The sequence below is a fragment of the Salmo trutta genome, chromosome 13 (genome assembly GCF_901001165.1).
Source record: "Salmo trutta chromosome 13, fSalTru1.1, whole genome shotgun sequence".
In the NCBI taxonomy this organism is placed as follows: Eukaryota; Metazoa; Chordata; class Actinopteri; order Salmoniformes; family Salmonidae; genus Salmo; species Salmo trutta.
The window spans coordinates 25,836,518-25,850,859 of record NC_042969.1 but is presented as its reverse complement, the minus strand read 5'-3'; the positions used below and the strand labels follow the sequence as shown (position 1 = coordinate 25,850,859).

Genomic DNA, 14,342 nt, shown 5'->3' with positions numbered 1-14,342 from the left:
CGTTCAAAATTAAGACCTATTTCATGTTTTTCTTTCTATTGGATATTTGCGGGACGCTCTTAAGGATTAGCCCATTTTTTCAAATTTTCGCCTAAAATGACATACCCAAATCTAACTGCCTGTAGCTCAGGCCCTGAAGCAAGGATATGCATATTCTTGGTACCATTTGAAAGGAAACACGGAAGTTTATGGAAATGTGAAAGGAATGTAGTAGAATATAACACATTAGATCTGGTAAAAGATAATACAAAGAAAAAAAAACTGTTCTTTTGTATTTTTTTGTACCATCTTCTTTGAAATGCAAGAGAAAGGTCATAATATATTATTCCAGCCCAGGTGCAAATTAGATTTTGGCCACTAGATGGCATCAGTATATATGCAATGTGTTAGACTGATTCAATGAACCATTGCATTTCTGTTAAAAAAATTGTATCAAGACTGCCCAAATGTGCCTAATTTGTTTATTAATAACTTTTCATGTTCAAAATTGTGCACTCTCCTCAAACAACAGCATGGTATTCTTTCACTGTAATAGCTACTGTAAATTGGACAGTGCAGTTAGATTAACAAGACTTTAAGCTTTCTGCCAATATCAGATATGTCTATGTCCTGGGACATTTTCTTGTTACTTACAACCTCATGCTAATCGCATTAGCCTACGTTAGCTCAACCGTCCTGTGGAAGGGACACCGATCCCGAAGAAGTTGACTTGCCTAGTTAAATAAAGATAAAAAAGGTAAAAAAATAAATAAAAATTGCGCCACAGAATCTTATATCACATCAAGGTGTGTCACAGTTCAACAAAGGTTGGGAACCAGTGTTCTAGTGATGTGCATCTTTCCCTTTCAAGATTATTCGATAAGTATCTACAAACATGAGCTCCAATACAGGAACGATACGTTTTAGTTTGAAACGATTCGGTGAGATGCAATTTGATTAGAGAACGAATCAATGTACCAACATCTGTTGCATAAACATATTACATTTTCCATTCTAAATTCAAATCTTCTGCTCATGTAACTCATGAGCTGAGCCTCTCTGAGATGGATCTGTTTGAACCAAGGGGCCAGGGTTCTGGTCTAGAAGCTCCTACAGTTTTGCTTCGGTACTGCAGTTTAACTGACGCCCAGCCAAGAAACACCATTTCCATACACTGTCGCATAGATGTCAGATTTGAAAATTCCATATCAGACACTTTAGTCCTCACTTTAATGCCCAAAACATCCATTGAGTTACTCAAATAATTGTAGGTTGAGGCAGATTTTTTCCCCATCACTCACAGCCGAAGATATTACAATTTTATACTCATCCAATGTCTGTCATGTTTTTGGATGACGATCAAAACTTGTTTTTATCATGGCTCTCGTCTCTCTGCAGACGACATATAGTGAGCAACATGTTTGGAACTAGAAATAGCAGTATCAAATCGCAATACATATTGAAATTATGACGGGAAAGGGGATAGCTAGTCAGTTGTCAATACAAATTGAATCGTGAAGAGAGAGGGGATAGCTAGTCAGTTGTCAATACAAATTGAATCGTGAAGAGAGAGGGGATAGCTAGTCAGTTGTCAATACATATTGAATCGTGAAGAGAGAGGGGATAGCTAGTCAGTTGTCAATACAAATTGAATCGTGAAGAGAGAGGGGATAGCTAGTCAGTTGTCAATACATATTGAATAGTGAAGGGAAAGGGAATAGCTAGTCAGTTGCACAACAATGCATTCAACCCAAATGTATCTTTCGCATTTAACCCAACCCCTCTGAATCAGAGATGGGGAGGAGTTTTTGGGGACTAACTGCCTTTCTCAAGGGCAGAACGGCAGATTTTTCCACCTTGCCGGCTTGGTGATTCAAACGCTCTTAACAACTAGGTTACCTGCCGCCCCCACACCTTCGGGAGAATCGCAATACATACCGTATCGGCACCTAAGTATGGTGATAATGTTGTATCTTGAGGTCCCAGGCAATTCCCATCCCTAAAGAACAGTCACTGTATCAATTAGTATACTACTCTTATCATCTATGCATAGGTCACTTTAATAACTCCACCTACATATTACCTCGAGTACGGGTACCCTCTGTATATAGCCTCGCAATTGCTATTTTACTGCTGCTCTTTAATTTTTGGTTATTCTTAATTATTATTGTATTTTTAAAACTACATTGTTGGTTAAGGGCTTGTAAGTAAGCATTTCACTGTAAGGTCTACATCTGTTGTATTCGGCGCATGTGACAAATACAATTTAATATACTGTATCAGTGAGGGCACGCTAAGAAAACACTCCAATGATGAGAACAAATTAAGTCTGACTAAAGGACATCTTTAAAAGGTTGGCTGATTAGCTCATTACCATAATGAAGAATTGAAGACAATACTACCATGCTTAATTGAACGTCACTACAAACACAAATTTGCTTTTGGCTGAGCAGAATCCGACATGGCTATTAGCTTAGCAGCATAGCATTAGGCCTTGGAGGGGGATTGTTCAGAGTGAACTTTGGAGAGTGGTGTTCTTTCCGTCCTCCTGTGTTTAGACATTTCACAGCCAATTAACAGACAAAGCATTAATCAAAGCGTGTCTCCCAGACTAAATGAAGCGTGAGGAGTAATATGCAAATGAGGCCCTCGTCCTTCCACATACCCGAACAGCTTAAATTGTATATAGCCTCGTAATTGTTATTTTATTGTGTTGCCATTTTTCCTTTTAGCACATGTTTCTCACTTTCTTAAAATTGCATTGTTGGTAAGGATTTCACGGTAAGGTTGTTGTATACCTGTTGTATTCGGCGCATGTGAGAAATAAAATGTGATTTGAAGGAGATAAAAGGCGATCTCATCTCATACAATGTACAGATGTAGGACCTTATATTTGAGCCAGTTTGCTACAGCGGGAAAATAATCCTACAGCAACAGGTAATGTGAATAATAATATAATTAGTGGAGATTTTTGTAGGGGTTCATATATTTTTTCCTAAGGGGAAAAAAATGAAGTCTCAAATGTCATAGTGGAAATTAAAAACTTCAGACGCCTTTTTAAACCTCAAATACACTAAACGTTTTACATTTCCTGCATTGCAGGCCAGTTCTTCTGCAACCGGATGATCAAATTAAGATCCTACATCTGTAGTCCAATCAATAACACCATACAAATGATGACTGGGACCATTTTATCCTTCCTTTCAGTTTTGTATTTTCTTCCTCAGTCTGAGCTCCTACCTCTCTCTCATCCATCTAGACTAGACATAAGCTCTGTCATTAGTGTGGTGTGTAATAAAGGTTCCGAAAGGTGCAGATGCTATCATTTCTCTCTGGCTCGTTGCTCTCAGATCAGGGTTTTATCTGTTTCGAGTTTGGCCAGAGGTACTGGAGCCCTGGACACAGGAGACCAGAGAGCTCACTGCTGCCATATCACTGGAACACAGTCAATGACTAAGAGTTGGGATGGTGCTGTGTGTGTGTGTGTGTGTGTGTGTGTGTGTGTGTGTGTGTGTGTGTGTGTGTCTCACTCACCTCAGCTGTTGTGATGAGGGCCCTCCAGGAGCCCAAGTTCTCACACCACCAGTCTGTGCGGGAGATGTGCAGCTGCAGGTCACTGTGCTCCTTCTCCATGGCCCCAATCTCCTCCTTCAGTTTACACACAATCTGAGAGAGGACAGCGCGCACACACACACACACACACACACACACACACACACACACACACACATCAAAAGATGGCTCTAACCCAAACAGAGTACCAACTGTGTCTCATACACAGTACCAAGGAGCGGGAGACTAATCCGGACGCTTATAAGAAATCCCGCTATGCCCTCAGACGAACCATCAAACAAGCAAAGCGTCAATACAGGATTAAGATTGAATCCTACTACACCGGCTCTGACGCTCATCGGATGTGGCAGGGCTTGCAAACTATTATGCACTACAAAAGGGAAACCCAGACTCGAGTTGCCCAGTGACGCGAGCATACCAGACGAGCTAAATGCCTTTTATGCTCGTTTTGAGGCAAGCAACACTGAAGCATGCACGAAAGCACCAGCTGTTCTGGATGACTGTGTGATAACGCTCTTGGTAGCCGATGTGAACAAAACCTTTAAAACACGTCAACATTCACAAAGCCGCTGGGCCAGACGGATTAGCAGGACATGTACTCAAAGCATGCACGGACCAACTGTCAAGTGTCTTCACTGACATTTTCAACCTCTCCCTGACCGAGTCTGTAATACCGACATGTTTCAAGCAGACCACCATAATCCCTGTGCCCAAGAAAGCGAAGGTAACCTGCCTAAATGATTACCGCCCGTGGCACTCACGTCGGTAGCCATGAAGTGCTTTGAAAGGCTGGTCATGGCTCACATCAACAGCATCCTCCCGGACACCCTAGACCCACTACAATTCACGCCCCAACAGATCCACAATCTCAATCGCACTCCACACTGCCCTTTCTTACCTGGACAAAAGGAACACCTATGTGAGAATGCTGTTCATTGACTACAGCTCAGTGTTCCAACACCATAGTGCCCACGAAGCCCATCACTAAGCTAAGGACTCTGGGACTCAACAGCTCCCTCTGCAACTGGATCCTGGACTTCCTGACGGGCCGCCCCCAGGTGGTAAGAGTAGACAACACGTCTGCCACGCTGATATTTAACATTGGGGCCCCTCAGGGGTATGCACTTAGTTCACTCCTGTATTCCCTGTTGACCCACGACAGCGTGGCCAAACACGATTCCAACACTATCATTAAGTTTGCTGACGACAAAACAATCGTAGGCCTGATCACCGACAACGATGAGATGGCCTATAGGGAGGAGGTCAGAGAAGTGGCAGTGTGGTGCCAGGACAACAACTTCTCCCTCAATGTGAGCAAGACAAAGGAGCTGATCGTGGACTACAGGAAAAGGCCGGGTCGAACAGGCCTCCATTAACATCGACGGGTCTGTAGTGGAGCGGGTCGAGAGTTTCAAGTTCCTTGGTGTCCACATCACCAACAAACTAACATGGTCCAAACACACCAAGACAGTCATGAAGAGGGCACGACAAAAACTTTTCCTCCTCAGGAGACTGAAAAGATTTGGCATGTGCCACCAGATCCTCAAAAGGTTCTACAGCTGCACCATCGAGAGCATCCTGACAGGTTGCATCACCGCCTGGTTTGGCAACTGCTCGGCATCTGACCGTAAGGCACCACAGAGGGTAGTGCGAACGGCCCAGTACATCACTGGGGATAAGCTTCCTGCCATCCAGGACCTATATAATAGGCGGTGTCAGAGGAAAGCCCATAAAATTGTCAGACTCCAGTCACCCATGTTATAGACTGTTTACTCTGCTACCGCACGGTAAGCGGTACCAGAGCGCCAAGTCTAGGACCAAAAAGCTCCTCAACAGCTTCTACCCCCAAGCCATTAGACTGCTGAACAATTCATAAAAATCACCACCGGACATCTTACATTGACACACCCCCCCTCTCGTACACTGCTGCTACTCATTGTTTGTTTGTTACCTATGCATAGTCACTTCGCCCCCACCTACATGTACAGATTACCTCAACTAGCCTGTACCCCTGCACACTGACTCGGTAACGGTGCCCCCTGTATATAGCCTCGTTATTGTTATTCTTATTGTGTTACTTTTTATTTTAGCCTACTTGGTAAATATGTTCTTGAACTGCACTGTTGGTTAAGGGCTTGTAAGTAAGTATTTCACGGTAAAGTCTACGCTTGCTGTATTCGGGGCATGTGGCAAATAAAAAGTTTGATTTAATACAAGATATATATTATTTATCTTTATTTGTTTTCCTCTCTGCATTGTTGGGATGGACCCGTAAGTAAGCATTTCACTGTTAGTCTACACCTGTTGTTTATGAAGCATGTGACAAATACATTTTGATTTAAAGTTGGCTGTTCAATCAATGTCAGTTGTCAAGGGCTGCTTGTTTTACAGGCAGGGGCAGACATTCTTTCAGGGAAAAATGTATGGGTTCTTTATGAATGCCAACACACAGACAGAGGTAGAAAAAGTGTGCTTGGCCTGCAGGTAAATGACAGCAGCACAGTCAATGATGGGCTTTTGTATTCGTCAAGTAACCATAGAGAGGATGCAATCTTGAGGGTACACTCAATATCAGAGTTCATAAAAACACACCTTCTAAAACACATTCACCATGCATTGAAACAATAGCAGCTGAAAGGTGTAGTGGGATACCTTTTTGTCTGGCTTGGGGGCATTTTGGATGGAGCCCAGGGCCTGACGTTTGTACTCCAGCTTGTCGTAGAGCTGGCGCAGCTTGTTGACAGCGTAGCTGGCCTGCTCATTGATGCCTTTAGTGCCCTCGTCCAGCACTTCCTCCCCTCCCTCCAGAACCTGGAGCTGTGCAGAGGTGGAGGTTTAGATGATGGTGATAATACGTGGATGATGAATTTGCCACAATGCTAATAGAGCCCCACAGTGGAGGTGTCATAATACCCCAAAAACCTAGCAGTCAAACAGAGAAATGGTTCCAATAGTTTTTCCAGCACAAATTCTACCCATAGGGGACTTTACACTTAAAATAAGGGCTGTGTTTCGTGTAGGCTCACCCTGGCATGACGTTTTGATAACCATGTAAATCTCTCTCAGACAAGGTGACTTATCAATATATTCACCTGTATTTACGCTCAGATTCGAAAAAGCAAATTAGCAGAGTAGACATCACGGAAAACTACAAATCCCCGCAAACTCCTGCACATCCTCTCTAGCTGACACCTTTGCTAACAGTTATTGTGTCAATTTAAAACTTGCACAAGACAGTTCACAGAATTGTCCATTTAAAGAAATGTTCCCAATTTATTCATTACTAAATTTAGCTAACATTAGATAGTTAATCCAGATATATATATATTTTTTTAACTTTGCCTCAATTCGGCAGTCTCGCCCAGATCATTATGGCATTTGTAGTTCTTTATGATAGCCATATTAGCTGATAATTAGCATTTCATTTTTGGGTGGTAAATACATGTGAATGTATTGATAAGTCACTTTGTCCTAGAGATTAACACGGTTATCAAAACATCACGCCAGGGTAAGCCTACATGAAACACAGCTCTTATTTGAAGTGTTTCTAAAATTCCCTATAGGAAACATTTATGGTGCAAAAAATGATTGGAACCATTTCCCTGTTTGACCGTTAGGTTTTATGGTTATGGCTCGTACTGTGGTACTCTGCGGACAACACTGTAGCACACAGGCGTATTTGCTGGCTGGTATGTGTACATCTGCGCCAGTGTGTGTCCCCTTCCCAGCTTACCCCTTCGTCCTTGTCCTCGCTGCTGGACTGGGAGCTGCACTGCTGCTCCTCTCTCCTGATGAGCCTCTCGTAGAGGTCAGAGACCAGGAAGGACGGGTAGTAGCGCTCCTTCATGGTCTCATACACATCCCCCTGGATCCGGTGGAACACGTCCGTGCCCTTGTTCCCCACCAGGGTCTGCTGGATCTCCTTGTACAGGGCTTTCTCCACCGGGATCTCCCTGCTCTCCACAAAGAAGTTCTGGTAGATCTCCCCCACCAGCTGGGGAACCTCGTTCTGGGAAAAAACGAGTCAGGATGTGCACTGGGTTTTCAGCTTTAATAGACAGATTCAGTTTCACCACAAGTCTCAGAGTAATGTTACCTGTCGGAGATATTTTACATGACGTCAGTAGTCACTAACACTGGCTAAACGTTTGCTTTTGGAGGATGTGACAACTTTACCTTGTTGGCAGTCTTGAGCATCTCCACTAGCTCCCAGAAGCTGATGAGAGCTCTCTTGTCCACTCGCTCCATGTAGACACGGAAGTGCTCCCGGAACCCTGGGTTAGACATGATCTCTTCAAATTGGAGGATCTACAGTGAACAGACAGAACACAGGGGGTTTACATAGAGGCTTTTGATCCAGCCCTGCTCAAACATTTTAGATAAAACTACACTAAATATAATCTTGTCACCAAATAATTGATTTAAACACACTATTTTGCAATGATGGTCTACAGTAGCTGCAACAGCACTCTGTAGGGTAGCACCATGGTGTAGCCAGACGACAGCTAGCTTTCATCCTCCTCTGGGTACATTGACTTCAATAAAAATAAAAAATAAACTAGGAAGCTCATGGTTCTCACCCCCTTCCATAGACTTACACAGTAATTATGACAACTTCCGGAGTACGTCCTCCAACCTATCAGAGCTCTTGCAGCATGAACTGACGTTGTCCAGCCAGAGAATGAATCTAGTACTGAAAAGCATAAGCTACAGCTAGCTAGCACTGTAGCGCATAAAATGTGGTGAGTAGTTGTCTCAGAGAGAAAGACAACAGTTTTGAACAAATTCATTTTTTCTCAAAATGGAGAAGCAAGAGACATTTTCACTATTTGAAGTCCACAAGCGAAGGGACAAGGTGAGAGGAGTGTGTATAGGTGCAAAAAGGAATCCAACGTGGCTGCTACAAAAGTGAACTGTGTTTACGTGTGATCAGGGGTGTATTCATTCCACCGATTCTGTTGAAAAAGTTTCTTAAACGGAAGCAAATGGAGCAAAACGGGGATAAACATACCTGAAGTTGTCCAATAGAAACTGATTACACCCTATATCAGCTAAATGCAGGGAAGAATGTGTCACTGTCTGCTTTTGATTCGGAAGACCATTCCATTCTTGTGGGCCGGCTAAGGAGTATTGGTGTCTCCGAGGGGTCTTTGGCCTGGTTTGCTAACTACTGCGCTCAAAGAGTGCAGGGTATAAAGTCAGAAAATCTGCTGTCTCAGCCACTGCCTGTTACCAGGGGAGTACCCCAAGGCTCAATCCTAGGCCCCACGCTCTTCTCAATTCACATCAACAACATAGCTCAAGCAGTAGGAAGCTCTCTCATCCATTTATATGCAGATGATACAGTCTTATACTCAGCTGGCATCTCCGAATTTTGTGTTAAATGCTCTACAACAAAGCTTTCTTAGTGTCCAACAAGTTCTCTACCCTTAACCTTGTTCTGAACACCTCCAAAACAAAAGGTCATGTGGTTTGGTAAGAAGAATGCCCCTCTCCCCACAGGTGTTATTACTACCTCTGAGGGTTTAGAGATTGAGGTAGTCACCTCATACAAGTACTTGGGAGTATGGCTAGACAGTGCACTGTCCTTCTCTCAGCACATATTAAAGCTGTAGGCTAAAGTTAAATCTAGACTTGGTTTATCGTAATCGGTCCTCTTTCACCCCAGCTGCCAAACTAACCCTGATTCAGATGACCATCCTAGATTACAGAGACATAATTTATAACTCAGCAGGTAAGTGTGCTCTCGAGCGGCTAGATGTTCTTTACCATTCGGCCATCAGATTTGCCACCAATGCTCCTTATAGGACACATCACTGCACTCTATACTCCTCTATAAACCCGTCACAAGACCACTGGTTGATTCTTCTTTATAAAACCCTCTTAGGCCTCACTCCCCCCTATCTGGTCCCGTGTGGCTCAGTTGGTAGAGCATGGTGTTTGCAACGCCAGGGTTGTGGGTTCGTTTCCCACGGGGGACCAGTACGGAGGAAAAAATATAGGAAATGTATGAAATGCATGCATTCGCTACTATAAGTCGCTCTGGATAAGAGCGTCTGCTAAATTACTAAAATGTAAATGTAAATCTGGCGATCTCTACTGCAGCCCTCATCCTCCACATACAACACCCGTTCTGCCAGTCACATTCTGTTAAAGGTCCCCAAAACACACACATCCCTGGGTCGCTCCTCTTTTCAGTTGGCTGCAGCTAGAACGAGCTGCAACAAACACTCAAACTGGACAATTTTATCTCAATCTCTTCATTCAAAGACTCAATCATGGACACTCTTACTCTTATGTGTGGTGTATTGTTGTCTCTACCATCTTGACCTTTGTGCTGTTGTCTGTGCCCAATAATGTTTGTACCATGTTTTGTGCTGCTACCATGTTGTGCTGCTACCTTGCTATGTTGTTGTCTTAGGTCTCTATGTAGTGTTCTCTCTCTTGTGATGTGTGTTCTGTCCTATATTTATATTGTATTAAAACGTTAGATAGATATCTATCTATCTCTATCCCAGGCCCCATCCCCGCAGGAGGCCTTTTGGTAGGCTGACATTGTAAATAAGAATTTGTTCTTAACTGACTTGCCTAGTTAAATAATGGTTAAATTAAAAATGTAAAAATTATAATTTTCTACCATAGTCTTAGATACGTTTACTTTGCAGGCTGACTAGCAATGTATTCTGTTGCAATGTCCCTTACATTGGATGCCTAAATCGACTAGAAGTATCTACAAAACAAGTTGAAGTGACATAATTCAAAAGGATACATAAAAAAAAAACTCCCCTAAAATTACTCTTCGCGATTCACAAATTAATATTTTGAGATGCATGATTCGATTGAACTGAATCCCAACTAATACAACGGCGAAGTGAATCCTTTGTTTCGTCAAAAAGAACCGTTGAAAAGAATCATATGAATCATTCAAAAATGTTAATCAACTTTGTATGGCCTTAGTCGCGAGTGTCTGTGGAAGGTTTTTGGGGATATGACGAAAACATTAAAACATGATAATAATAATAATAATAATAATAATAATAGCTAAAATTAACTAGAGGGTACAATATGTTTTGAATTGGCTACCTAATTAGTTATTAGTTTATTCTCGATCATATTTTACAGGATAGGCCTACCTGTTGCGGTCTCTCTGTCCTTGAGAAACATCCCACTCGTAGTGCACACATGCAAGTGATGTGCTTAAACACACATGCGCTAAAGCATCATGCCGATCCTGGCTGATATGTAGATTTTTATTTGACTGATAAAATACATTTTTAAACTGTGCCTAAAGAAATTACATTAACAAATTCTTTAAATAAAATTCCAAAACTGAGGGCTGGAAAACACAATTGTAAAATGACTTTTCCAGGATTTTCATGACCATAGGGACCTTGTATACTGGCCCCAGAGTACAGCAGACTCTGCATCCCAAATGGCACCCAATTGCCTATATAGGTCACTACCTTTAAACACAGGGCTAAGGTCAAAAGTAGTCCACTATGTAGGGAATAGGGAAAGGGGGATACCTAGTCAGTTGTACAACAATGCATTCAACTGAAATGTGTCTTCCGCATTTAACTCAACCCCTCTGAATCAGAATAGGGTGGCAGCCAGTCAATAAATGCCATTGATTTGAAGGTTAGCCAGGCAATTTAAAGGTGACAACAAAAATGTACAGAGTGGAGCACCACTCAATGTGGTGAGGAGACCTGGGGTTATTCATCACTGCCAGATACAGACACTGTGCTCGTCAAAAACATTGCGAGCTCAGCCATCATGTCGTTACGGGACTAAATGGGCCAATGTTCCAACGGGGTTTTCAGGGTGGGCTGACACAGACTGCTTCCCAAATTCCACCCCATTTTCTACATAGTACACTACTTTGACCAGAGCCCCATCCGATCAGTCACTGAACTCCAGATAAGGGAATGCCAGGCCCACATTCATTAAAGCTCAGTCATCTGGGACTGCAGAGGAGTCAAAGTAATGTTTAATGACACTCAAATACAGTTACAATATGAACTAATGTAATGAACTGGGAGGCAATAAGGTCTTCCTCTCCCTGCTGTAATTATCCTCTATAGGGAACCTCTGGGCATGTCAACACAGTCCTCACTGTGAAATGCCAAAGGGCTCAGTGTATGTGTGTGCTGTAGATATTACACTGTCAAACAAACACATGGCTGTTCTGCCGTCTTGGCCGTTCTGCCGTCTTGGCCGTTCTGCCGTCTTGGCCGTTCTGCCGTCTTGGCCGTTCTGCCGTCTTGGCTGTTCTGCCGTGTGATAAAACAGGATTTCATCTGCTACTGGCACTTTGTCAGAGGTTAGAGGGTTTTGAGCACGTGTCAAACTCATTCCTCGGAGGGCCGATTGTCTGCACGTTTTCGCTCCTCCCTTCTACTTGATTGATGAAGTAAGGTCACAAATTAGTCGAGTTCTTAATTGAAAGTAAAAAAATCAACGACCAGCCGACACCACATGGAATGACTTTGACGCCTGGTTTAGAGGGATTACCAGGACGTGTACTCCAAGCATGCGCTGACCAACTGGCAAGTGCTTCACTGACATTTTCAACATGTCCCTGATTGAGTCTGTAATACCTACATGTTTGAAGCAGACCACCATAGTCCCTGTGCACAAGTACACCAATGTAACCTGCTTAAATGACTACCGACCCATAGCACTCACGTCTGTAGCCATGAAGTGCTTTGAAAGGCTGGTCATGGCTCACATCAACACCATCATCATCACAGAAACCCTAGACCCACTCCAATTAGCATACCACCCCGACACATCCACAGATGACACAATCTCTACTGCACTCCACACTGCCATTTCCCACCTGGACAAAAGGAACACATAGGTATGAATACTGTTCTACAGCTGCACCATTGAGAGCATCCTAACTGGTTGCGTCACCACCTGGTATGGCAACTGCTCCGCATCAGACCGCAAGGCACTACAGAGGGTAGAGCGTACGGCTCAGTACATCACTGTGGCCAAGCTTCCTGCCATCCAGGACCTCTATACCAGGCGGTGTCAGAGGAAGGCCCTAAAAATTGCCAAAGACTCCAGCCACCCCAGTCATAGACTGTTCTCTCTGCTACCGCATGGCAAGGGGTACCGGAGCGCCAAGTCTAGGTCCAAAAGGCTTCTGATCAGCTTCTACCCCCAAGCTCTAAGACTGCTGAACAGTTAATCAAATGGCTACCCAGACTATTATCATTGACCCCCCCCCCCTTTTTTTTACACAGCTGCTACTCTTTGTTTATTATCTATGCACCCCTACCTACATGTACATATTACCTTGACTAACCTGTACCCCCGCACACTGACTCGGTACTCCCTGTAAATAGCCTCGTTACTGTTATTTTATTGTGTTGCTTTTTTTTAAAACGTAAGTTTATTTAGTAAATATTGTTGGTTAAGGGGTTGTAAGCATTTCACCATAAGGTCTACACCTGTTGTATTCAGCGCACGTAGCAATATCATTTTTTTGTGATTAGAGAGTTGAAGATTTTTTAAATTTAGAGGGTTTAGAGCAGAGGGACTGCAGACAGACTGACATAAACCCCAGCCAAACATCAACACTGGGCACTGTGTGTGTGTAGTCATACCCTCTGACTCTGGGGTCCCTCTCCCTCGTCCGTGCAGCCCTCCTCCTGCTGTTCGTAGTTGGGGCCCCCCAGGAGACGGATGCGTTTTTCACACTGCTTCTTGGCCACAGTCAGCTGGTTGATGTAGCGCTTCATGTTGCGTGCTCTGAGCAGGTCAGCCTTCATGGCTGCAGTCTCCTTCCCTTTACTGTCTGTAGGGACGAGTTGTCGGAGGACATCTTAGTATATTTAAAATATATGGTTGACCAGTTAAATACCACCACCGAGGACACAGATGCTTTAATCCAAAGATTTGATAGGTTAATCAAAGCGAACACCAAAGACGAAGGCACAGCCCTTCACATAGTGATGAGAGAAGAGACTCTTTATCAACACCAATAAAACTAGCTCCCCCAGACAGAGAACAAGAAAACCCTGCAGGTCTCAGACAGACAGGAGATGGGACATGAATCCTTCAGACAAATTGACACTATTGAGTTCCACACCATCCCCATTACTGTGTTAGGATGATTCAGACAACTCATGTTACATCTATTTTCAACATGACGTCTCTGGATGGACTAGGGGAGGGTGAATGAGAACATGACGTCTCTGGATGGACTAGAGGAGGGTGAATGAGAACATGACGTCTCTGGATGGACTAGGGGAGGGTGAATGAGAACATGACGTCTCTGGATGGACTAGGGGAGGGTGAATGAGAACATGACGTCTCTGGATGGACTAGGGGAGGGTGAATGAGAACATGACGTCTCTGGATGGACTAGGGGAGGGTGAATGAGAACATGACGTCTCTGGATGGACTAGGGGAGGGTGAATGAGAACATGACGTCTCTGGATGGACTAGAGGAGGGTGAATGAGAACATGACGTCTCTGGATGGACTAGGGGAGGGTGAATGAGAACATGACGTCTCTGGATGGACTAGGGGAGGGTGAATGAGAACATGACGTCTCTGGATGGACTAGGGGAGGGTGAATGAGAACATGACGTCTCTGGATGGACTAGGGGAGGGTGAATGAGAACATGACGTCTCTGGATGGACTAGGGGAGGGTGAATGAGAACATGACGTCTCTGGATGGACTAGGGGAGGGTGAATGAGAACATGACGTCTCTGGATGGACTAGGGGAGGGTGAATGAGAACATGACGTCTCTGGATGGACTAGGGGAGGGTG

At 43.8% G+C, this 14,342-nt stretch overlaps 1 protein-coding gene across 1 annotated transcript in view; it reads right to left on the bottom strand.

Annotated features, from left to right (window-relative positions):
- snx25 (sorting nexin 25) overlaps positions 1-14,342 on the bottom strand; it is a 50,757-nt gene that overhangs the window by 12,528 nt on the left and 23,887 nt on the right. The window contains exons 7-11 of the mRNA XM_029771591.1: positions 13,170-13,360; positions 7,729-7,860; positions 7,286-7,561; positions 6,205-6,369; positions 3,514-3,645 (exon numbers count right to left, since the gene is read on the bottom strand). Of these exons, the coding sequence (XP_029627451.1) occupies positions 3,514-3,645; positions 6,205-6,369; positions 7,286-7,561; positions 7,729-7,860; positions 13,170-13,360 (896 nt within the window). The remainder of the gene's footprint in view (positions 1-3,513; positions 3,646-6,204; positions 6,370-7,285; positions 7,562-7,728; positions 7,861-13,169; positions 13,361-14,342) is intronic.